Source organism: Oncorhynchus gorbuscha, linkage group LG09 (assembly GCF_021184085.1).
Source record: "Oncorhynchus gorbuscha isolate QuinsamMale2020 ecotype Even-year linkage group LG09, OgorEven_v1.0, whole genome shotgun sequence".
Classification (NCBI taxonomy): Eukaryota; Metazoa; Chordata; class Actinopteri; order Salmoniformes; family Salmonidae; genus Oncorhynchus; species Oncorhynchus gorbuscha.
Window position 1 is genome coordinate 90362883 of NC_060181.1, and position 24924 is coordinate 90387806.

Genomic DNA, 24924 nt, shown 5'->3' on the forward strand with positions numbered 1-24924 from the left:
TTCAAAACCAGGTTTCTCCTTTTAATGTGAAAGAATGCACAGTGACATGTTTATATGATGTCTTTCAAGCTGTTCAGGGAAAAGTGACTGATCCATTTCATAGAATGCTCTTTTTCCCCACTGTGATATGATTAGGTACCATCCTACTCACACATACAATCATAACCTTCAGATAAATTGTATTAGACATTAGAGTTGACCACTCAAGTGAAATTATCTCCTATGCTTACTGATTTTATACTGATCATCATCCCTCTGCTTGCTCTCCTATCTCAGTATGCTGGTAGTTTTCATCCAAGGTGTTGTTGCCACACACACACACACGGTCATAGTGAACATTTCATTACCAAGACTAGGGTTGCTAAGCTACCGATAATTTACCAAAGTTACCGGAATCTTCAGTAATTTTGTTAATTAACAATAATTCTATGGCAAGTTGTCATAACTTTGGTCATTTATGCTTGAATAACATATATATTTTTTTCAAATGTATTCATATACGGTATAGTATTCATTGTTTATAAATGTGTCCATATTGTACATTAGGTTCTAGTAGACAGACCATATGGTTCAAGAGAAAATAGCATAATTAATGAAAAGCATCTAATCAACAATGCCATTATTTTCAATGACCTCTGCAACTTGTCCAACTATTGACTTTCTTCACAACTGCCACCAGTTTGACCCCAAGACATTGACAGCCATCATATTGACATTGTAAAAAAAGAATATATATATATATATATAGGATATTAAATCCTGAAACCCTCATATTAAACACAAATGGTATTCACTTAGTTGATGATTTATATTTAGGATAATGTTTTACAGCTTTGTCATCTTATTTTATTTATCATCTTATTTAATTATTTCATATATCTTAAATGTGATAAGGCCCAACAGAGGGCCAGAGATAATTACAGACACCTGTCATAATCTGAAGTACAGCAGTCTTGGATAAGGTTGCAAAGGGAGGGGATATTACTCTAAACTTTCTAAGTTTACCAGTAAACTAACAAAATGCTGGTATCTTTCAAGGATTTTATGTAATCTATCACAAGACATCTAGTGAGCCTGTTAAATTTAGAATGTTTCCAGTAAGTATACCCTCCCTTTATAACCTTATCCAAGACTGCTGTCACACTAAACAGTTCAACGAGAGATGCTTTATGAGTGGTGGGGTAATGTGAGAGTCTAGTCCAAATGTCTGTAGTTGTCAATGTGAGGACCATGCCTTTCTAGACTGTCTCTGAGTAGGATGGTGGGACCATGCCTTTCTAGACTGTCTCTGAGTAGGACGGTGGTACCATGCTCTTCTGGACTGTCTCTGAGTAGGATGGTGGGACCATGCCCTTCTGGACTGTCTCTGAGTAGGATGGTGGGACCATGCCCTTCTGGACTGTCTCTGAGTAGGATGGTGGTACCATGCTCTTCTGGACTGTCTCTGAGTAGGATGGTGGGACCATGCCCTTCTAGATTGTCTCTGAGTAGGATGGTGGGACCATGCCCTTCCAGACTGTCTCTGAGTAGGATGGTGGTACCATGCCCTTCTAGACTGTCTCTTAGTAGGATGGTGGGACCATGCCCTTCCAGACTGTCTCTGAGTAGGATGGTGGGACCATGCCCTTCTAGACTGTCTCTGAGTAGGATGGTGGGACCATGCCCTTCTAGACTGTCTCTGAGTAGGATGGTGGGACCATGCCCTTGTCTCTGAGTAGGATGGTGGGACCATGCTCTTCTGGACTGTCTCTGAATAGGACGGTGAACCTTGGGATGTACTGCAGAGGAGTCTGGTGGGAGGAGCTATAGGAGGAAGGGCTCATTGTAATGGCTGGAATGGAATAAATGGAGCGGAGTCAAACATGTTGTTTCCATATGTTTGATGTGTTTGATACCATTCCCTTAATTCCATTCCAGATATTACATCCTATAACTCCTCCCACAGCCTCGTCTGATGTAGTGAGATCTGATAGGAACATCGGAACAGATTGAGCGGATGAGAGCTGTCGTTAAAGCTGATATGAATAGGATATGGTGTAATATACAAATGAGTCTATCATAACGCACACACATCTAGATGTTCCCTCTGTTTGATGGGTTCTCTGTTTGATGGGTTCTCAGTGTGATGGGTTCTCAGTTTGATTGATTCTCAGTTTGATGGGTTATCAGGTTGATGTTCCCTCTGTTTGATGGGTTCTCAGTTTGATGGGTTCTCAGTTTGATCTTTCCTCAGTTTGATGTTGCATAAGTTTTATGGGTTCTCAGTTTGAAGGATTCTCAGTTTGATGGGGTTTCAGTTTGATGGGGTTTCAGTTTGATGGGTTCTCAGGTTGATGTTCCCTCAGTTTGATGGGGTTTCAGTTTGATGGGGTTTCAGTTTGATGGGGTTTCAGTTTGATGGGGTTTCAGTTTGATGGGTTCTCAGGTTGATGTTCCCTCAGTTTGATGGGGTTTCAGTTTGATGGGGTTTCAGTTTGATGGGGTTTCAGTTTGATGGGTTCTCAGGTTGATGTTCCCTCAGTTTGATGGGGTTTCAGTTTGATGGGGTTTCAGTTTGATGGGGTTTCAGTTTGATGGGTTCTCAGGTTGATGTTCCCTCAGTTTGATGGGGTTTCAGTTTGATGGGGTTTCAGTTTGATGGGTTCTCAGGTTGATGTTCCCTCAGTTTGATGGGGTTTCAGTTTGATGGGGTTTCAGTTTGATGGGTTCTCAGGTTGATGTTCCCTCAGTTTGATGGGGTTTCAGTTTGATGGGTTCTCAGTTTGATGGGGTTTCAGTTTGATGGGGTTTCAGTTTGATGGGGTTTCAGTTTGATGGGGTTTCAGTTTGATGGGTTCTCAGGTTGATGTTCCCTCAGTTTGATGGGTTCTCAGTTTGATGGGTTCTCAGTTTGATGGGTTCTCAGTTTGATGGGTTCTCAGTTTGATGGGTTCTCAGTTTGATGTGTTCTCAGTTTGATGGGTTCTCAGTTTGATGGATTCTCAGTTTGATGGGTTCTCAGTTTGATGGATTCTCAGTTTGATGGGTTATCAGGTTGATGGGTTCTCAGTTTGATTGATTCTCAGTTTGATTGATTATCAGTTTGATGGATTCTCAGTTTGATTGATTATCAGTTTGATTTCTCAGTTTGATGGATTCTCAGTTTGATGGGTTTTCAGTTTGATGGGTTTGATGGGTTCTATGTTGTCTATTTCTTTGTTTTTGGCTGAATCAGAGGCGGCGGTCTATCGCTGTCTCTGATTGGGGATCATGCTTAGGCAGCCCTTTTTCCACTTTCTGTTGTGGGATCTTGTTTTTGTTAGTTGCTGGTTTAGCGCTATACTATACTTTACGTGTCGTTTATCTTTCTTGTTTTTTTGGTGTTCATTTAATAAATTCAAAATGTACACCTACCACGCTGCACCTTGGTCTCATTCAGACGACAGCCGTAACAAATGGTTTCAAATACACCATGTGTTTGATGCCATTCCATTTTCTCCGTTCCAGACATTATTTTGAGCCATCCTCCCCTCAGCAGCTTCCACTGCTTGCCATGTATACAGTACATAACCAACTTATCTTTTCATCTTAATCAGAGTGGGTTGTAAACAAATACCCTGTAATTGTGTGGACAGATGCTACAGCCTGTTATGTTATATTAACCATTACGTGGTTGCTAAGCTACCTACCAGATGTATTAAATCTTGGAAAGGGTTGTATTGACGGCTTTATTTGACTTTCTGACTGTATCCCAACCCCGGACTGCCACCTGCTCAAGCCTTATGTATTATTAGTTTTACCATGCAAGTCAGTTAAGAACAAATTCTTATTATACAATGATGGCCTACCCCGGGCCAAACCCTCCCCTAAACCGCTGCATCACTCGGAAGCCAATTAACTAGCAGGGCTTTGAGATTTACCTCTGAGTTTGATTTGTAAAAATAATAGAAGAAGAAGAAGAATAGAATGTATCTTATTTTCCTTCCTCTCGACCACTTTCTCATATCAGAAAAACTGACGACAATCTTCACAATATATCACGTGTATCCACACAATAAGATGTAATGTTGTTGAACCGGATTGTTTGGGCAGACTTATCATCCCATTTACTCTGTGTTCAATCCCACATTGTGGAAACGTGTGATAACGTGCTGTGATGTATTACTGGGTGTTGATGCCTCCCAGCTGTGGATAATTAACACCAAACGTGTGTGTGTGTGTTTTTTGGCCTTTATGGGTTGGCACGCAGAGAAGGGAGATTAAACACATTCTCTGGCTACAGCAGAGATCTTGGCTCCAGTGGACAGAACATGGAGAGAATCGCAACAGAGACAATCTTTTGTTTGTTGATTAGGGAAGGAAGTACTACACAGTATCAGTCCCTTGTGTAGCTGATGGAGGGTTGGACTGGGGAAAATGACTCAATGATTCAACACCCTACCAGGGGAGGAACCCTCACAATGAGCTGAGGTAAACACTGTAATGTCAGGAGGCCGTCAAGGCTGTGAAACATGATTGATACAGTAGAATGGATAGATCTTCCTTAGATGACCGTTAGATCTCCTTTAGTTCTGTTAGAGCTCCCCTAGATCTCCGTTAGATCTCTGTTAGATCTCCTTTAGTTCTGTTAGAGCTCCCCTAGATCTCCCTTAGATCTCCGTTAGATCTCCTTTAGTTCTGTTAGAGCTCCCCTAGATCTCCCTTAGATCTCCGTTAGATCTCCCTTAGATCTCTGTTAGATCTCCCTTAGATCTCTGTTAGATCTCCCTTAGATGTCCGTTAGATCTCCGTTAGATCTCCCTTAGATCTCTGTTAGATCTCCCTTAGATGTCCGTTAGATCTCCGTTAGATCTCCCTTAGATCTCTGTTAGATCTCCTTTCAATCTCTGTTAGATCTCTGTTAGATCTCCGTTCGATCTCTGTTAGATCTCTGTTAGATCTCCGTTCGATCTCCCTTAGATCTCTGTTAGATCTCCGTTAGATCTCCCTTAGATATCTGTTAGATCTCCGTTCAGGGAGTTTTATTCATCTGCTGGTAGCGTGACTACAGCTCAAGCTCATTACCATAACGCACAATGCGCAAAAATATTCCTAAAAATATTTAACCTCCACACATTAACAAGTAAAATAGCTCAAATTAAAGATAAACAAGTTGTTTATCTAGCCAGCAAGTCAGATTTCTAAAATGTTTTACAGCGAAAACATAGCACATATTTATGTCAAACCACCACCGCAGACATAGCTCATTAGTATAGCCAAGTAGGAAAAAATATGCAATCAACAAACGCAGGATTAAAATAAAAATAATTTCACTAACCTTTTGAAATCTTCATCAGATGACAGTCATATAACATGTTACACAGTACATTCATTTTTTTTCAATAATATGCTATATATATCCATAAATCTCTGTTTACAATTACGCATCGTTCAAAAAATGCTACTAAAATGTCCTGAGAAATGAAATAGCCCCGGCAGATAACGTCAGCTAACAAGAGTGCGTTAAAGATGACGTCAAAGCAGGGGCAACTTTTTCCATTACAAGAGAGATTTTGGGAGAATGCATGCCCTGACACTTCTGCTTTACATAGAGACAAAATCTAAACGGATTTAGAATTGTTAGAGTGTTTTCTATTCAATAATATTTTTTATATGCAAATATTAGCAACTTTTGAATTTTTTTAATCCTGTTTTATATGGGTACCCAAATCCTCCAGAAGGGGCAGTAAACCGTGGTATCCTGAACAGGTTAGGTCTCCGTTAGATCTCCCTTAGATCTCTGTTAGATCTCCGTTCAATCTCTGTTAGATCTCCGTTGGATCTCTGTTAGATCTCCCTTAGATGTCCGTTAGATTTCCGTTAGATCTTTGTTAGATCTCCGTTAGATCTCCCTTAGATCTCTGTTAGATCTCCGTTCAATCTCTGTTAGATCTCCCTTAGATCTCTGTTAGATCTCCGTTCAATCTCTGTTAGATCTCCCTTAGATCTCTGTTAGATCTCCGTTCGATCTCCCTTAGATCTCTGTTAAATCTCCGTTAGATCTCCCCTAGATCTCTGTTAGATCTCCATTCGATCTCCCTTAGATCTCCATTAGATCCCCCTTAGTTCCGTTAGAGCTCCCTTAGATGTCCGTTAGATCTCCCTTAGATGTCCGTTAGATCTCCCTTAAATTGGTTAGATCTCCCTTAGATCTCCCTTCGAACTCTGTTAGACCTCCCTTAGATCTCTGTTAGATCTCCCTTAGATCTCTGTTAGACCTCCCTTAGATCTCTGTTAGATCTCCCTTAGATCTCTGTTAGATCTCCCTTAGATCTCTGTTAGATCTCCGTTAGATCTCTGTTAGATCACCCTTAGATCTCTGTTAGACCTCCCTTAGATCTCTGTTAGATCTCCCTTAGATCTCTGTTAGATCTCCCTTAGATCTCTGTTAGATCTCCCTTAGATCTCTGTTAGACCTCCCTTAGATCTCTGTTAGATCTCCGTTAGATCTTTGTTAGATCTCCCTTAGATGGGATGACTTAGGTTCTATTCTATGCTGTTGTATTTCTACTCTCCATCCCCAGAACCTCTGATTGCAGTTGAGGTGTTAGCCAATGCCATAGAGGTGGAGCATGCCTGAGCAGAGCTGTTAGATGTACATGTATGTCCAATGCCATAGAGGTGGAGCATGCCTGAGCAGAGCTGTTAGACGTACATGTATGTCCAATGCCATAGAGGTGGAGCATGCCTGAGTAGAGCTGTTAGATGTACATGTATGTCCAATGCCATAGAGGTGGAGCATGCCTGAGCAGAGCTGTTAGATGTACATGTTTGTCCATGGTTCAGTATCAGGTGCGTGATATTAACTCAGTTAAAGTACTTAGACTTTGTGAAGTAAAGGCATTTCTCTCCCAACAGGAGAGAGTAAGCTACTGTACAGTAGTGTAGGCAAAGCCTGATAATGAGCCCGTAAGTCGATTCGGAGCATGGCTCATATGAGATCAAAGGAAGTCTAATCTGCTGGCTGGATTTATTAGAGAGATGCTCCGAGGTCAGGGTGAGGAGGACTCCTGGTTTCCTAGTCTGGTAGATCACAACAGGAGTTCATCCTATTAACTAACTCAGCAGAGTCCTTTTCATCATAGATCATTAACTGTTATTTTGTTAGTCTTGAATTTGCATTATAAAAGTAAATCAGTGTGTTTTCTCAAGCCTGAAATGTTAGTCAAATTGTATTGTATGGAATGTTCTCCACGCATGGTGGTGGCTGGATGAGTATTGAACTCTCTCCATGTCACAGTTCTTGAATACTGTCAGACGATAATGAATTTACACTTAACACCATCTCAACAGTAGACAGAGAGAGTTGGCCTACAGTATGTCAGCAGCACTTACCTCTCCAACCAGAGCTGGGAGAGGCTGTAATGAGGCTTGAAACACAGGGCTCAATGTCTGACATTCCTAAGCATGGATGGTGCTCTGGCAAGCTCTCTCTCACAGTGGGAGTTTCAGCCCATCCAGCTGTGTTATTCACCAAGTTCTCCAGTCAGAGAGGAAATTACAACAACTAGGCTTTTATTGATGGCCTTTTGAAACCATGGACTGTGACCTCATTATAGACCAGAGGAGATGACGGGAGAGAGACATATTTGGTAATGGCTGAGTAAATAGGTTTCACTTAACAGAACAGGCTCTTTATACTGTTAGGCCTGTTAGGCCTACACACTTCTCATTTAGGAGGTCGGGAGATAATGTGTTTTAAATTCTAGTTTTGCTCTTGTGTCTCGATGGTAAAGGGAGTTTAGTTTGTGGAAAGTACATGAGTCTGTTTCCTTTTAGAGTGGTTGGCATGACCCAGTTTTTACATTCTCTTCCCTTAGTGGGCAAAATAACCACCTGTCGTCAGGGAGATCCATCGTCAGGGAGATTCGTCGTCATTGAGATCCGTTGTCAGGGAGATTATTCACATGAACTCTGGTTCATACTTACTTACAGAGTTGAAAGAAATAAGAATTTGTATGTTCCTTAAATAATTTGTTGTACAATAGAAACCAAACTAGATCTGAACACATATTAGGCTAAAACCAACTGGGAATTAATCATGGGAATTGTCAAATGATTGATGTGCTCCAGTTTCTCAACTGTCAGGTCAGGCAGAAATATCTGTTGCTTTACAAATGTATGACCAGTCAGGTACCTCCACAGTAACAGTACTGATAGATGTATCTGATGTGTGTATGTGTGAGTATCCCTTGTTTCCTCTCTGACGTGTGTGTGTCCTGTCTCCTCACCACAGGGTGCCTTCACGTGGAACAGCATGTCAGGGCGGAGCGTTCGTCTGAAGCCGGTGCCCCTCCAGAGCCTCTCAGAGCTGGAGAGAGTCCGCCTGCAAGAAGTGGCCTTCAGCAGGCTGCTCCAGGAATACAACCTGGGCTGCCAGATCACCATCCCCAAAGGTACTCTACTATTCAGGCTTGGAGGCCATCTAACATCCACTATCTCCTGATCTCTCCATTCAACGAGCAAAACTACTTGGAAAACATTCTTGTCACAACAAGTCTGAATGTTACACAACAGATACTGACACCAAAACTGAATGTAATAAATCATCTCTAGTTTATTATGTGTATTTTACATAGGATGTCCTGTGTATTTAGCGTTTGCATGGATAGCAATTTGTAAAACCCTGTTTTAACTGTGTATTTAATGACTTTTTCTATAGAAGATAGTAAATTATAGGTATGTAGCTGTAGGAGTTATTTATTTCAACTGTCTTGTCGTGGTGTGAGGTTGTCTATATTCACCTCATGGTCTGTTTCTGGTCAGCCAGGCTCTGTCTTGGATTACATTCCCTCGTGTGCTCCTGCCTTAACTATTTTAGGCTAACATGGGACAGGCACCCTATAGACATGCACTGCCATCAACAGTCACTCGCAATAACTACAGCATTAAAACTTTAGAAAACACTAGAATGAAAGGTAATCAGTCAACTGAAGGAAAAACACATGAAATTTAATCTGAAATAGTTATTTATTTAACCAGGCAAGTCAGCTAAGAACAAATTCTTATTTTCAATGACGGCCTAGGAACAGTGGCTGTTCAGGGGCAGAACGACAGATTTTGTATCTTGTCAGCTCAGGGGTTTGAACTTGCAACCTTGCGGTTACTAGTCCAACGTTCTAACCACTAGGCTACCCTGCCACCCCATTAGAACCACCCTTTCTACATATGGCTTGAGTTAGAAAAGACAAGACACAGTATATCTGGCCATGTTTTTGTGTGGATTGTCACATGTGACTTTAACAGTACTATTGAAAACTAGGATTAGGATTCATATTCCACATTTTAAATATTATGATTTATGCTTGGGTTGTCTGTTTAAGGATATTTTTGAGTGATTGTGATGTATGATGAAAACATTTGTGTATGGTAATGCAGTCATTGAGTCATGAAATTACATGTGAAAAGTATGGTAGAATGCAGTAGAATGTGGTAGAATTCAGTAGAATGTGGTAGAATGCAGTAGAATGTGGTAGAATGCAGTAGAATGTGGTAGAATGCAGTAGAATGTGGTAGAATGTTATGAAGTGTTTTTTCTTTTTTTCTTAGATGGTCAAAAGCGTAAGAAGTCCCTCAGGAGGAAGTTGGATTCACTGGCCAAAGAGATGAGTAAAGACAAAGGTAGTTCCATTAATTAGTCACATGAGTTAGCTGTGTTTATTTTATGTAGTAATATGTCTCAAGTAGGGCTGCACAAAATGGGAAAAACATTTCATTGCGATTTTCTTTTGTTAACCAAATACTGCTTTTGCAATTTGACTTGCGATATAGATCAAAACACTTTGGTGACCTATTGGAATCATAGAAATACAATGACGGAGAGCACCATCGTTCTTGTTTGGAACAATGTGTTGACTGCATTTGACCTAACAGAACAGCATGCAAACGTATATTGGATCTAACAGCAGAGGAAGCGTACTGCTTGAGTGACAGGGGGCAGGGCTTGGTGTGTGTGGGAAGCAGCCGCTAGAGGAGAGAGACAACAAACGGATATTACACACTGCTGAGTGGCGTTTCAAAATATTGCATGGGATATGGATATTACACATGTGCAGCCCTAGACTCAAAATACATTCAGAACACAGGAGGTTGGTGACACCTTAATTGAGGAGGACGGGCTCATGGTAATGGTGGGAGCGGGTTTGATACCATTCCATTTGCTCCGTTCCAGCCATTATTATGAGCCCTTCTCCTCTCAGCAGCCTCCACTGCCTCGGAAAGTATATGTAAAAGGTGAGATATTTCACTTCGCCATACCATACAATGACAATATTGGGGGAATCTCAAATTCTCTCCATCACTACAGCATATTTGAGAAAGGTGTCTTGCATGTAGTCAGTGATAATATTGATGTTGATCTTTCAGTGTAGATAAACATGGCTCTTTTTAGTTGGAGGCTGTGGGACAGACACTGAGTCCTCTAGACCTTTGTTCATGTCCTGCTGCGTTCCGTTATCTCACACACTGGCCGGGCCATCCGTTGACTCTTTGATCCATTTCACTGGAGCTATGTGGAGCTCACTAGAGCAAGCATTCTCAGCTGTTTCAACCCACCGAGCTCTGAGAGGAAAATATACAGTAGGAGCCTCCTCCTGAAAGAGCCAGGGCTGCTTCAACAACTGCACCACAGGAGGTTGGGTGGCACCTTAATTGGGGAGGACGGGCTCAATCAGTGGAATGGTATCAAATACATCAAACACATGGTTTCCATGGTTTCCAGGTGTTTGATGCCTTTCCATTTGCTCCGTTCCGGACATTATTGTGAGCCGTCCTCCCCTCAGCAGCCTCCACTGAACAGCACTGCCAACTGCTGCCCAGCCTCCTGCTACAATGTTCACAGGAATGTGAGTTCTCTCTGTCGCCTGGGTGGTCAAGGAAAGAACAAAAACAATCTTGAGAGGTGGCTTGGTCATCCCAGCTTAACCTCTGCTCATCTCAGCCTAACCTCGGTCATCCCAGCCTAACCTCTGGTCATCTCAGCCTAACCTCTGGTCATCCTAGCTTAACCTCTGTTCATCTCAGCCTAACCTCGGTCATCTCAGCCTAACCTCTGGTCATCTCAGCTTAACCTCTGTTCATCTCAGCCTAACCTCTGGTCATCCTAGCTTAACCTCTGTTCATCTCAGCCTAACCTCGGTCATCTCAGCCTAACCTCTGGTCATCTCAGCTTAACCTCTGTTCATCTCAGCCTAACCTCGGTCATCTCAGCCTAACCTCTGGTCATCTCAGCCTAACCTCTGGTCATCTCAGCTTAACCTCTGTTCATCTCAGCCTAACCTCTGGTCATCCTAGCTTAACCTCTGTTCATCTCAGCCTAACCTCGGTCATCTCAGCCTAAACTCTGGTCATCTCAGCTTAACCTCTGTTCATCTCAGCCTAACCTCGGTCATCTCAACCTAACCTCGGTCATCCCAGCCTAACCTCGGTCATCTCAGCCTAACCTCGGTCATCTCAGCCTAACCTCTGGTCATCTCAACCTAACCTCGGTCATCCCAGCCTAACCTCTGTTCATCTCAGCCTAACCTCGGTCATCTCAGCTTAACCTCTGTTCATCTCAGCCTAACCTCGGTCATCCCAGCCTAACCTCGGTCATCCCATCTTAACCTCTGTTCATCTCAGCCTAACCTCGGTCATTCCAGCCTAACCTCAGGCATGGACAACCCTAGCCCACCCTCCTCTCTTTTAATTTTCTCTCCCTGTGTTTAAAGAGACACATCCCAAAGTATGCGTCCCCTGAAATGGGGATAGTGTATACATGGTACGGATACTGTTTAGGCTAAACACTGCATTTCCCCAAGGATCTTTAGATATGTTTTTATATAGATAAGAGTTTTCAATTAGAGGGCCTATGGGAAATGTCATTATTATTATTATTTTTTAAATAAGTAAGCATAGTTTACAGCCATCCAGGCTTCACTGCACAGTTACTTCATACTTCGAAGCAAGTCTTGGGATTTACCATTACATTTAATTGAATGCTGAATTTATGAATATTAACTCCGGGGCCTCCCCTTTCCCCTCCTTATCCGTCCATCGCATCATAGAGGCAACGCCCCAGGCCTTCGGCATACTTCTGTCGCAGGTGATCTCTAACGATCGCACCCACAAGCAGCGTCAGGAGCCCCAGCGCGAGGAGCACCGTGACCCCAGTGACCTGGTGTCCTCCCTGCTACACCTCACCTCACGGAAGAGCACCAAAGACAAGGAGCTGTCCAGCAGCAACTCGTCTCTCAGCTCCACCTCTGAGACGGCCACTGAGTCACCGTCACCCAGCACACCCGAAGCAGCAACACACACCCGCAGAAGGGTAGGTTTTTACCTGTGGGGGCTGTTCTAACAAACCTATGGTATGAGTCTGAATGTATTCTGTTATATCCAAAGCAACTTGTTCATATAATTTTATTTGACCTTTTCTTAACTGACTTGCCTAGTTAAATATAAACTCTTGTTTTCAATGACGGCCTAGGGACAGTGGGTTAACTGCTTGTTCAGGGGCAGAACGACAGATTTGTACCTTGTCAACTCGGGGATTTGAACTTCCAGTTACTAGTCCAAAGCTCTAACCACTAGGCAACCCTGCCGCCCCATATAACTTGATGGGCAGAGGTAGAAATACCATTGGCCGGGCTCCCACTTCACTTCAATGTATGCCATCCACTTACAGTACGTTTGGAAAGTATTCAGACCCCTTCCCTTTTTACACATTTTGTTATGTTACAGCCTTTTTCTAAAATTGATTAAATAAAACATTTTCTTCATCAATCTACACACAATACCCCATTATGACAAAGCGAAAGCTGTATTTTAAGAAATCTATTTACATAATTATTCAGACTCAATGGTATCAAACTCGAAATTGAGCTCAGGTGCATCCTGCTTCCATTGATCATTACATTTACATTACATTTAAGTCATTTAGCAGACGCTCTTATCCAGAGCGACTTACAAATTGGATCATCCTTGAGATGTTTCTACAACTTGATTGGAGTCCACCTGTGGTAAATTCAACTGATTGGACATGATTTGCAAAGGCACACCTGTCTATATACGGTCCCACAGTTGACAATGCATGTCAGAGCAAAAACCAAGCCACGAGGTCGAAGGAATTGTCCGTAGACCTACAAGACAGAATTGTGTCGAGGCACAGATCAGGGGAAGGGTCCCAAGACATTTCTGCAGCATTAAAGGTCCCCAAGAACACAGTGGCCTCCATCATTCTTCTATGGAAGAAATTTGGAACCACCAAGACTCTTCCTTAAGCTGGCCGCCCGGCTAAACTGAACAATCGGGGGTGAAGGGCCTTGGTCAGGGAGGTGACCAAGAACCCGATGGTCACTCTGACAGAGCTCCAGAGTTCCTCTGTGTAGATGGGAGAACCTTCCAGAAGGACAACCATCTTTGCAGCACTCCACCAATCAGGCCTTGATGAAAACCTGCTCCAGAGCTCTCAGGACCTCAGACTGGGGTGAAGGTTCACCTTCCAACAGGACAATGTCCCTAAGCACACAGCCAAGACAACGCAGGAGTGGCTTCGGGACAAGTCTCTGAATGTCCTTGAGTGGCCCAGCCTGAGCCCGGACTTAAACCCGATCGAACATCCCCGGAGAGACCTGAAAATAGCTGTGTCCCCATCCAACCAGACAGAGCTTGAGAGGATCTGCAGAGAAGAATGGGATTAACTCCCCAAATACAGGTGTTCCAAGCTTGTAGCGTCATACCCCAAGAAGACTTGAGGCTGTAATCGCTGCCAAAGGTGCTTCAACAAAGTACTGAGTAAAAGGTCTGAATATTTATGTAAATGTTTTTGCTTTGTCATTATGGGTTATTGTTTATAGATTGAATACATTTTAGAATACGGCTGTAACGTATCAAAATGTGTAAAAAGTGAAGGGGTCTGAACACTTTCCGAGTACACTGTATATAATCCATCATTCCATGCCATGCGCTCGTCGCCATATGCTATCCATCACCTCTCCATATGGCTGTACTGTACCGTACTCACTCAACTATGTGTATCTGGCAGGGAGGAGTGTCTGTGGATTGCATCACTGACCTGGATGACAATCAGTCTCGCCTGCTGGAAGCCCTGCAGCTGTCCCTACCAGCCGAGACACCCAGCAACAGGAAGAAGCAGAGGGACAAGAAGCTTAGCCTCAACCCCATCTATAGACAGGTTCCCAGGGTGGTGGAGATGTGCTGCCTGCATCTGGAGAAATATGGTACACACAAAGGAATTGCCGTCAATCTTTAGAAAGTGCTATGCATATTGGGCCCGATTCACAGTTGTAGTGAGCGCAGACGACACAGACTTTCATGTAAATCATTCACTGAAGTCAATGGAGGATATGACTTGCAGAGGATTGTTAAACGCGACTGGAGTTTATGTACACATTTTCCCTGTTGGTGTCACATCAAATTTGCCCTTTATTTCTCCATGTAATTTAGGTCTACAGACAGTTGGCATCTTCCGTGTTGGGAGCTCAAAGAAGAGAGTGCGGCAGGTGAGGTTTCTCTGGTCCTTCTGTAGCTCAGTTGGTAGAGCATGGTGCTTGTAACGCCAGGGTAGTGGGCTCGATCCCCGGGACCACCCATACGTAGAATGTATGCACACATGACTGTAAGTCGCTTTGGATAAAAGCGTCTGCTAAATGGCATATATATATATATAAAACATCGATGAGGTGCTCATCAAAACCCACTGTGAAATTCCTAGTGTGTTTCTAGTGTTAAACTGTGGAGGGAGGGATGTTGTCTCCAGTCCAGTATGTTTCTAGTGTTAAACTGTGGAGGGTGGGATGTTGTCTCCAGTCCAGTATGTTTCTAGTGTTAAACTGTGGAGGGTGGGATGTTGTCTCCAGTCCAGTATGTTTCTAGTGTTAAACTGTGGAGGGAGGGATGTTGTCTCCAGTCCAGTATGTTTCTAGTGTTAAACTGTGGAGAGAGGGATGTTGTCTCCAGTATGTTTCTAGTGTTAAACTGTGGAGGGAGGGATGTTGTCTCCAGTATGTTTCTAGTGTTAAACTGTGGAGGGAGGGATGTTGTCTCCAGTCCAGTATGTTTCTAGTGTTAAACTGTGGAGGGGGATGGGATGTTTCTAGTCTTAAACTGTGGAGTCCAGTATGTTTCTAGTGTTAAACTGTGGAGGGAGGGATGTTGTCTCCAGTATGTTTCTAGTGTTAAACTGTGGAGGGAGGGATGTTGTCTCCAGTATGTTTCTAGTGTTAAACTGTGGAGGGAGGGATGTTGTCTCCAGTATGTTTCTAGTGTTAAACTGTGGAGGGAGGGATGTTGTCTCCAGTCTAGTGTTAAACTGTGGAGTATGTTTCTAGTGTTAAACTGTGGAGGGAGGGATGTTGTCTCCAGTATGTTTCTAGTGTTAAACTGTGGAGGGAAGGATGTTGTCTCCAGTATGTTTCTAGTGTTAAACTGTGGAGGGAGGGATGTTGTCTCCAGTATGTTTCTAGTGTTAAACTGTGGAGGGAGGGATGTTGTCTCCAGTCCAGTATGTTTCTAGTGTTAAACTGTGGAGAGAGGGATGTTGTCTCCAGTATGTTTCTAGTGTTAAACTGTGGAGGGAGGGATGTTGTCTCCAGTATGTTTCTAGTGTTAAACTGTGGAGGGAGGGATGTTGTCTCCAGTCCAGTATGTTTCTAGTGTTAAACTGTGGAGGGTGGGATGTTGTCTCCAGTCCAGTATGTTTCTAGTGTTAAACTGTGGAGGGAGGGATGTTGTCTCCAGTATGTTTCTAGTGTTAAACTGTGGAGGGAGGGATGTTGTCTCCAGTATGTTTCTAGTGTTAAACTGTGGAGGGAGGGATGTTGTCTCCAGTCCAGTATGTTTCTAGTGTTAAACTGTGGAGGGAGGGATGTTGTCTCCAGTATGTTTCTAGTGTTAAACTGTGGAGGGAGGGATGTTGTCTCCAGTATGTTTCTAGTGTTAAACTGTGGAGGGAGGGATGTTGTCTCCAGTCCAGTATGTTTCTAGTGTTAAACTGTGGAGGGAGGGATGTTGTCTCCAGTCCAGTATGTTTCTAGTGTTAAACTGTGGAGAGAGGGATGTTGTCTCCAGTCCAGTATGTTTCTAGTGTTAAACTGTGGAGGGTGGGATGTTGTCTCCAGTCCAGTATGTTTCTAGTGTTAAACTGTGGAGGGTGGGATGTTGTCTCCAGTCCAGTATGTTTCTAGTGTTAAACTGTGGAGGGAGGGATGTTGTCTCCAGTATGTTTCTAGTGTTAAACTGTGGAGGGAGGGATGTTGTCTCCAGTATGTTTCTAGTGTTAAACTGTGGAGGGAGGGATGTTGTCTCCAGTATGTTTCTAGTGTTAAACTGTGGAGGGAGGGATGTTGTCTCCAGTCCAGTATGTTTCTAGTGTTAAACTGTGGAGGGAGGGATGTTGTCTCCACTATGTTTCTAGTGTTAAACTGTGGAATGTAGGTTGCTGTCTCAAGTATGATTCTAGTGTTAAAATGTGGAGGGATGGCTGTTGTCTCAAGTATGAGTCTAGTGTTAAAATGTGGAGGGATGGCTGTTGTCTCAAGTATGATTCTAGTGTTAAAATGTGGAGGGAGGGCTGTTGTCTCCAATAAGTTTCTAGTGTTAAACTGTGGAATGTGGGATGTTGGTATGCTGTTTCCAGCTCAGAGAGCAGTGTGACCTGGGAATGGAGGTCCAGCTGGATGAGGCTAACAGTGTCCATGATGTGGCCGCGCTGCTTAAGGAGTTCCTGAGGGATATGCCTGAACCCCTGCTGACCAGAGAGCTCTACACCGCATTCCTCAACACCATGTGTGAGGAACACAGACACACGGGCTTGGACACACACACACACACACACACACACACACACACACACACACACACACACACACACACACACACACACACACACACACACACACACACACACACACACACACACACACACACCCTGGCCTGGCCACACACAGACGTACAAACACACACACACACACACACACACACACACACACACACACACACACACACACACACACACACACACACACACACACACACACACACACACACACACAAACAAACACACACACACACACACACACAAACGCATTACTAAACCCATACTTTACGCTCACATCTAAACTTCATACCACAATATGACACACAATCTCACCACCACACTTCACACAGCCTTCATCACTACCATGAACAGCCCACATTTACCCCATACCCCACATTCATGTACACTTCATACACTATATAACTCAATTGCTTCACCACAATCTAACCACAACACTACTCATAGCCTTAATCAACCCAATGTGTGAAGGGTTTAGTTACGCCTACAGTGCCATGCAAAATTATTCATCCCCCTTTTCCTATTTAGTTGCATTACAACATGGGATTTTTATTTGGATTTCATGTAATGTACATTCACAAAATAGTCCACATAGGTGAAGTGAAATGAAAAAAAATAACTTGTTTAAAAAAATTGTGGTTTGTGCATATGTATTCACCCCCTTTGCTATGAAGCCCCTAAATAGGATCGGGTGCAACCAATTACCTTCAGACGTCACATAATTGGTTAAATAAGGTCCACCTGTGTGCAATCTAAATGTCACATGATCTCAGTATATATACACCTGTTCTGAAAGGCCTCAGAGTCTGCAACACCACTAAGAAAGGGGCACCACCAAGCAAGCGGACTATGAAGACCAAGGAGCTCTCCAAACAGGTCAGGGACAACGTTGTGGAGAAGTACAGATCAAGGTTGTTGTTTTTTAAATATCTGAAACTTGAACATCCCATGGAGCACCATTAAATCCATGATTAAAAAATTGAAAGAATATGGCACCACAACGAACCTGCCGAGAGAGGGCCGCCCACCAAAACTCACTGACCAGGCAAGGAGGGCATTAATCAGAGAGGCAATAAAGAGACCAAAGATGACCCTGAAGGAGCTGCAAGAGATTGGAGTATCTGTCCATAGGACCACTTTAAGCCATATACTCCACGGAGCTGGGCTTTACAGAAGAGTGGCCAGAAAAAAGCCATTGCTTAAAGAAAAAAATAAGCAAACACGTTTGGTGTTTGCCAAAAGGCATGTGGGAGACTCCACTAACATATGGAAGAAGGTACTCTGGTCAGATGAGACTAAAATTGAGCTTTTTGGCCATCAAGCAAAACACCAAGTCTGGGTCAAACCCAACACCTCCCATCACCCCAAGAACTTCATCCCCACAGTGAAGCATGGTGGTGGCAGCATCATGCTGTGGGGATGTTTTTCAATGGCAGGGACTGGGAAACTGGTCAGAATTGAAGGAATGGTGGATGGCGCTAAATACAGGGAATTTCTTTGAGATTTGAGATTGTGATGGAGGTTCACCTTCCAGCAGGACAATGTCCCTAAGCATACTGCTAAAGCAACACTTGAGTGGTTTAAGGGGAAACGTTCCAATGTCTTGGAATGGCCTAGTCGAAGCCCAGAGCTCAATCCAGTTGAGAATCGGTGGTATGACTTAAATATGGCTGTACACCAGCGGAATTCATACAACTTGAAGGAGCTGGAGCAGTTTTTCCTTGAAGAATGAGCAAAAATCCCAGTGGTTAGATGTGCCAAGCGTATAGAGACGTACCCCAAGAGACTTGCAGCTGTAATTGCTGCAAAAGGTGCCTCTACAAAGTATTGACTTTGTTGGGGTGAATAATTACAGTATGCACACTCAAGTTTTCATTTTTTTTGTCTTATTTGTTTCACAATAAAAAAAAAATGTGCATCTTCAAAGTGGTAGGCATGTTGTTTAAATCAAATGTTAAAACCCCCCCCCAAAATGTATTGTAATTCCAGGTTGTAAGGCAATAAAATAGGAAAAATGCCAAGGGGGTGAATACTTTCGCAAGCCCCTGTACACTACAGTAGTTTGTTATTAAGAAAGCATACACTTCATACACCAAGAGAGTATACCTGATTCCTATACCGTCTGTATTGTAAAACGTGTCTGTACCTGTACCTGTGAGAATGAGAGGGAGTTGTGTTGATGGTTGTCTTCCTCTGCAGTACTGGACCATCCAGACCAGGAGAGCACCATTCAGCTACTTGTGTATCTGCTGCCGCCGTGCAACAGTGACACCCTGCAACGCCTCCTGGAGTTCCTGGCCACGGTGACCGCCCACGCAGAGGACAGTCAGGACAGGGACGGACATGAGGTGTGGAATGGACAGGGCAGGCAAGGACTTGAGGGTAGGACACGGCAGGACAGGAGGACAGAATAGGAAGACTGGAGGACAGGGCAGGAGGACAGGACACAGCAGGAAAGGAGGACAGGACATGAGGGCAGTGCAGGGAAGGACAGGACATGAGGGTAGGACATGGCAGGACAGGAGGACAGGATAGGATGACTGGAGGACAGGACATGAGGGTAGGACACGGCAGGACAGGAGGACAGGATTGGATGACTGGAGGACAGGGCAGGAGGACAGGACACGGCAGGACAGGAGGACAGGACATGAGGGCAGTGCAGGGAAGGACAGGACATGAGGGTAGGACGCGGCAGGACAGGAGGACAGGATAGGATGACTGGAGGACAGGACATGAGGGTAGAACACGGCAGGACAGGAGGACAGGATAGGATGACTGGAGGACAGGGCAGGAGGACAGGACATGAGGGCAGGACATGGCAGGACAGGAGGACAGGATAGGATGACTGGAGGACAGGACATGAGGGTAGGACACGGCAGGACAGGAGGACAGGATTGGATGACTGGAGGACAGGACATGAGGGTAGGACACGGCAGGACAGGAGGACAGGATAGGATGACTGGAGGACAGGATAGGATGACTGGAGGACAGGGCAGGAGGACAGGACATGAGGGCAGGACATGGCAGGACATGAGGAAAGGGCTGGAGGACAGGGCAGAGCATGACAGGATGAGAGGTTAGTAGTGTAATTAATTTACTGAGGTTTACGGTCCTTTTCTCATTTTGTCTGAGATCAACTTTCATAGATGAATGTTGTAGTTTTTCCCAATGTTGGTTATTTATGATTCATGACTAGGTCATTAGTCATATTCATCTATCGAAATACCGCAAGCATTTTACATTACAGCGCAGACTACATTGTCATTAGCATGCTAGTAATAGTACTTCCATCACCCCAAATGAGCGCAGAGAGGAGTACATGGGAAGGATATTTTTACATTCTGATGTAACAAATTGACGGACTTTATAGCTTTATTCATGTTGACAAGAGCGGCTTAAGTGAGTATTAATTCCCACACTCCTCTCGGTTTGAATAGGTATTACACCTCTGTGTGTCAAGAGTCAGCCATGTGCATTAATTGTTTTCTATTGCTACCATAATCATAATTGATTTTTAAAAATGATCTGTATTAATGACTGCTTTTCCATGTTAATTTTACATTGAACTTAAAAGAAAGACCAGAAAGTAATATGATGTTTTTATTCAGTGTTACCTTCACTAATCCTTCCAGTTGACCTCCATCAACCTAACCTTCAGCATAGTCCTGATTTTTCCTGTAACCACAAAAGATCAGACGAAAATGTCTTGCTAACAATCACGTACTTGGCCTGTGAGGCTGTGAGTTGTGGGGCTGCTGGCCAGATAGCCAGAATGAGATCAATTCAGGCTTCATTATCCTGTTATTACTGGGGATTTCATGACGATGCATAACAAACTGTTCCTGTCCTACCGAGCAGAAGGAGCTCATGTTAGCCAGCACTGGCAGGAGAGCTTCTCAGAAAGGTGTGTGTGTGTGTGTGTGTGTGTGTGTGTGTGTGTGTGTGTGTGTGTGTGTGTGTGTGTGTGTGTGTGTGTGTGTGTGTGTGTGTGTGTGTGTGTGTGTGTGTGTGTGTGTGTGTGTGTGTGTGTGTGTGTGTGTGTGTGTGTTTTTGTGCTCATTGTCCCACTGCTGTCTTTAGATCACCGGGAACAAGATGACATCACTCAACTTGGCCACCGTCTTTGGGCCCAACCTTCTACACAAGCAGAAGAGCTCGGACAAGGAGTTTACTGTTCAGAGTGTTGCCCGCGCAGAGGAGAGTACAGCCATCATTGGCGTGGTACACAGCATGATCACCACGTATGAGACCCTCTTCATGGTAAGCTATCCACTTATGGAAAACACTGTAACATGGCACCAATAGATGGATATATATAAGTGTTTATCACACTAGACAGAGAACAGAGTACAAAATTCGCACAGCTGACAAACAATTGAACTCTCTTAGTCACTGCTCTCCTTTCCTAGAATAATTGTTCTTAGGGGAATTGTGCTTAAAGGGATACTTTGGGAATTTGGCAATGAGGCCTGCTATCTACTTCCCCATGGATTACATTTTTATGAAGGAAATTAGAGATAGTTTCTGCTAGCAGATACCATAGACTTCCAGTCATTGTGGTAACGCTACAATAGTTAGTCATTGCAGTAGTTCTAGTTAGGAATGTCCTTCGAACTGCACGCAGAGACAAAAAAAAAAGGTAACCACAAGTTCATCTGACTCTGGGGAAGTAGATAAAAGGACATCATTGCCAAAATACAGATATATTCCTTTAATAGAGTGGCTCAATCTAATGAAATGTAAACATGCATTTTATACGTTTTGGAGAAGGCCTAAGCCTTGTAAAACCAAGCTCCACAGAGAAGATCATCAACTCCTGCCTTGTTTTTCACTCCTGTACGGGTCCTTATAAGGTCCAGGAAAAGGAGGACTATGGATTTGGACATACTGATTACAGTGTCTTTACAGTTTCTTTCCAGACCAAGCTGTATTTTTCTTAAAGGGGAAATCCTCAGTTGAAACGATAACAAAGCACACGCACCGACTCTGTTATGTTAGAAAGTTGAGGGATGGACATGGAGAAATGCAATCACTCTTAAATTCATAGACAGAGCTATTTTGACGCAAGGACTGACCACTCAATATATCAACAATATAGTTAAGCATATTTTGAAGCTATACACAGTTTTTGCATTCAGGAAGTTTTTTGTTACGTTGCAGCCTTATTCTAAAATAGATTCAATTGTTTTTCTTCCATCCTCAATCTACACACAATATCCCATAATGACAAAGCAAAAAAGGGTTCTAGAATTTTTGGGAAAATGTATTTAAATGTATTTATTTTCCTCTGTTCTTTGCTCTGTGTTTGTATGTTAGCACCCAGCCCTAGTACTCTGAGAACTCTTGTTGATCCCGGTGGACTCTCTTGTGGAATTCTGTTTTTTGTTCTTGTTTGGTTTTTTTTGAGTATCTTTTGAGGCTTTTTGTGCTTTACCTTCCACCTTGTGGATTTACCTTTTTTGTCTTGGAGGATTACCTTTGTTCTTGTAGGATTCCTTTTGAGGTTGTGGAGTTACATGTTTTCCTGAAGAACTTCACTTTTTACTTCATTAAATACACCGTCTCAAGTACTGCTGTGTCTGCCTCATCTTCTGGGTTCTGCCCACTATTCGTGGTTCAGTTGGTTAAGTGACTGTTTCTCACTCCGGAGACCCGGGTTCGTAACCGGGTCCTGACAGTATTTTAAAAAATGTCAAACTGAATTCACATTTACATAGGTATTCAGACCCTTATTTCCATAAAGTTTTGTCCATAAATTTGTTTACATCCTTGTTAGTGAGCATTTGTCATTTGCCAAGGTAATCCATCCACCTGGCTGGTGTGGCATATCAAGAAGTTGATTATTTAAAACCTCTACGGGATCAGTGTCCCTAAACCGTTACAGTTGTTGCTAATGTGACTGGAATGTCGTTGTATAAAACAGCCAACTTTCCAGGACATAGACGTTATTATAACTGATGTGTCTGATTAACAGTAGCTATTACAATGTAAAAAATACCATGCTATTGTTTGAAGAGAGTGTAAAACAACAAACCTTTTATCACCGCAACTGGTTGGATACATTTAGTCATCTGGATCTTATTTGTCATCCCGAGGGTCCCAGAGATAAATGTTGTGTTTGTAGCAACTGGGGTCTACAGTTTTACCCCACGAATGTCTCTGGCTCCACACCCACCCCACGTGCCTTTACTTCCGGCGCCGACAGCGATGGCCGCCTCGCTTTGCGTTCCTAGGAAACAATGCAGTATTTTGTTTTTTTTTATGTGTTATTTCCCCCCCAAGCAGACACATCGACGGCCCTGAAAACTTCATTGGACTCTATGTAAACTGGAAACCACATGTCCTGAGGCTGCACTTATTGTAGCCGGGGATTTTAACAAGGCTAATCTGAAAACAAGGCTCCCCAAATTCTATCAGCATATCGATTGTGCTACCAGGGCAAAACCCTAGACTACTGTTATTCTAACTGCCACAACGCATTTCAGGCCCTCCCCGACCTCCCTTCGGAAAAGCTGGCGACGATTCCATTTTGTTGCTCCCAGCCAATAGACAGAAAATAAAACAGGAAGCACTCGCGCTCAGGTCTGTTCAACGCAGGTCCGACCAATCTGATTCCACGCTTCAAAATTGCATCGATCACGTGGACTGGGATATGTTCCGCATTGCGGCGAACAACAACATTGACGAATACGCTGATTCAGTGTGCGAGTTTATTAACAAGTGCATCGGTGATGTTGTACCCACAGCGTCTATTAAAACATTCCCCAACCAGAAACCGTGGATTGATGGCAGAATTTGTGCAAAACTGAACACGCGAACCACTGCTTTTAATCAGGGCAAGGTGACCGGAAACATGACAAACAGTGTAGCTATTCCCTCCGCAAGGCAATCAAACAAGCTAAGTGTCAGAACGGAGACAAAGTGGAGTCGCTATTCAACGTCCCAGACACGAGAGGTATGTGGCAGGGTCTACAATCAATCACGGACTACAAAAGAACAACCAGCCCCGTCGCGGATCACGATGTCTTGCTCCCAGACAGACTAAACAAACAAACTTTTTTGCCCGCTTTGAGGACGATACAGTGCCACTAATATGGCCCGATACCAAAACCTGCGGGCTCTCCTTCACTGCAGCCAACGTGAGTAAAACATTTAAACGTGTTAACCCTCGCAAGGCTGCAGGCCCAGACGGCATGCCCGGCCGCATCCTCAGAGCATGCACAGACTGGCAGGCTGGTGTGTTTACAGACATATTCAATCAATCCTTATCCCAGTCTGCTGTCCCCACATGCTTCAAGAGGGCCACTATTGTTCCCGTTCTCAAGAAAGCTAAATGACGACCGACCTGTAGCACTCACTTCCATCATCATGAAGTGCTTTGAGAGACTAGTCAAGGACCATATCACCTCCACCCTACCTGACACCCTAGACCCACTCCAGTTTGCTTACTCCCCCATTAGGTCCACAGACGACGCAATCGCCACCACACTGCCCTAACCCATCTGGACAAGAGGAATACCTATGTAAGAATGCTGTTCATCGATTACAGCTCAGCATTTAACACCATAGTACCCTCCAAACTCGTCATTAAGCTCGAGACCCTGGGTCACGACCCCACTCTGTGCAACTGGGGCCTGGATTTCCTGATGTGCCGACCCCAGGTGGTGAGGGTAGGTAACAACATCTCCACCCCGCTGATCCTCAACACTGGGTCCCCACAAGGGTGCATTCTCAGCCCTCTCCTGTACTCCCTGTTCACCCACGACTGCGTGGCCATGCACGCCTCCAACTCAATCATCAAGTTTGCAGACGACACTACAGTGATAGGCTTGATTTGTCAACAAAACAGGAAACAGCATAGGGAGCAACCCCCTATCTACATTGACGGGACAGTAGTGGAGAGGGTGGAGAGTTTTAAGTTCCTCGGCGTACACATCACGGACAAACTGAAATGGTCCACCCACACAGACAGTGTTGTGAAGAAGGCGCAGCAGCGCCTCTTCAACCTCAGGAGGCTGAAACAATTTGGCTTGTCACCAAAAACACACAAACTTTTACAGATGCACAATTGA

At 43.8% G+C, this 24924-nt stretch overlaps 1 protein-coding gene across 2 annotated transcripts in view; it reads left to right on the forward strand.

Annotated features, from left to right (window-relative positions):
• Window positions 1–24924, forward strand: part of LOC124044256 (rho GTPase-activating protein 6-like) — a 76714-nt gene that overhangs the window by 40906 nt on the left and 10884 nt on the right. For both annotated transcript variants that reach the window (XM_046363871.1, XM_046363872.1), the window contains exons 2-9: window positions 8255–8414; window positions 9568–9639; window positions 12063–12325; window positions 14042–14237; window positions 14464–14519; window positions 16655–16805; window positions 19052–19200; window positions 20933–21112. In XM_046363871.1, the coding sequence (XP_046219827.1) occupies window positions 8255–8414; window positions 9568–9639; window positions 12063–12325; window positions 14042–14237; window positions 14464–14519; window positions 16655–16805; window positions 19052–19200; window positions 20933–21112 (1227 nt within the window). The remainder of the gene's footprint in view (window positions 1–8254; window positions 8415–9567; window positions 9640–12062; window positions 12326–14041; window positions 14238–14463; window positions 14520–16654; window positions 16806–19051; window positions 19201–20932; window positions 21113–24924) is intronic.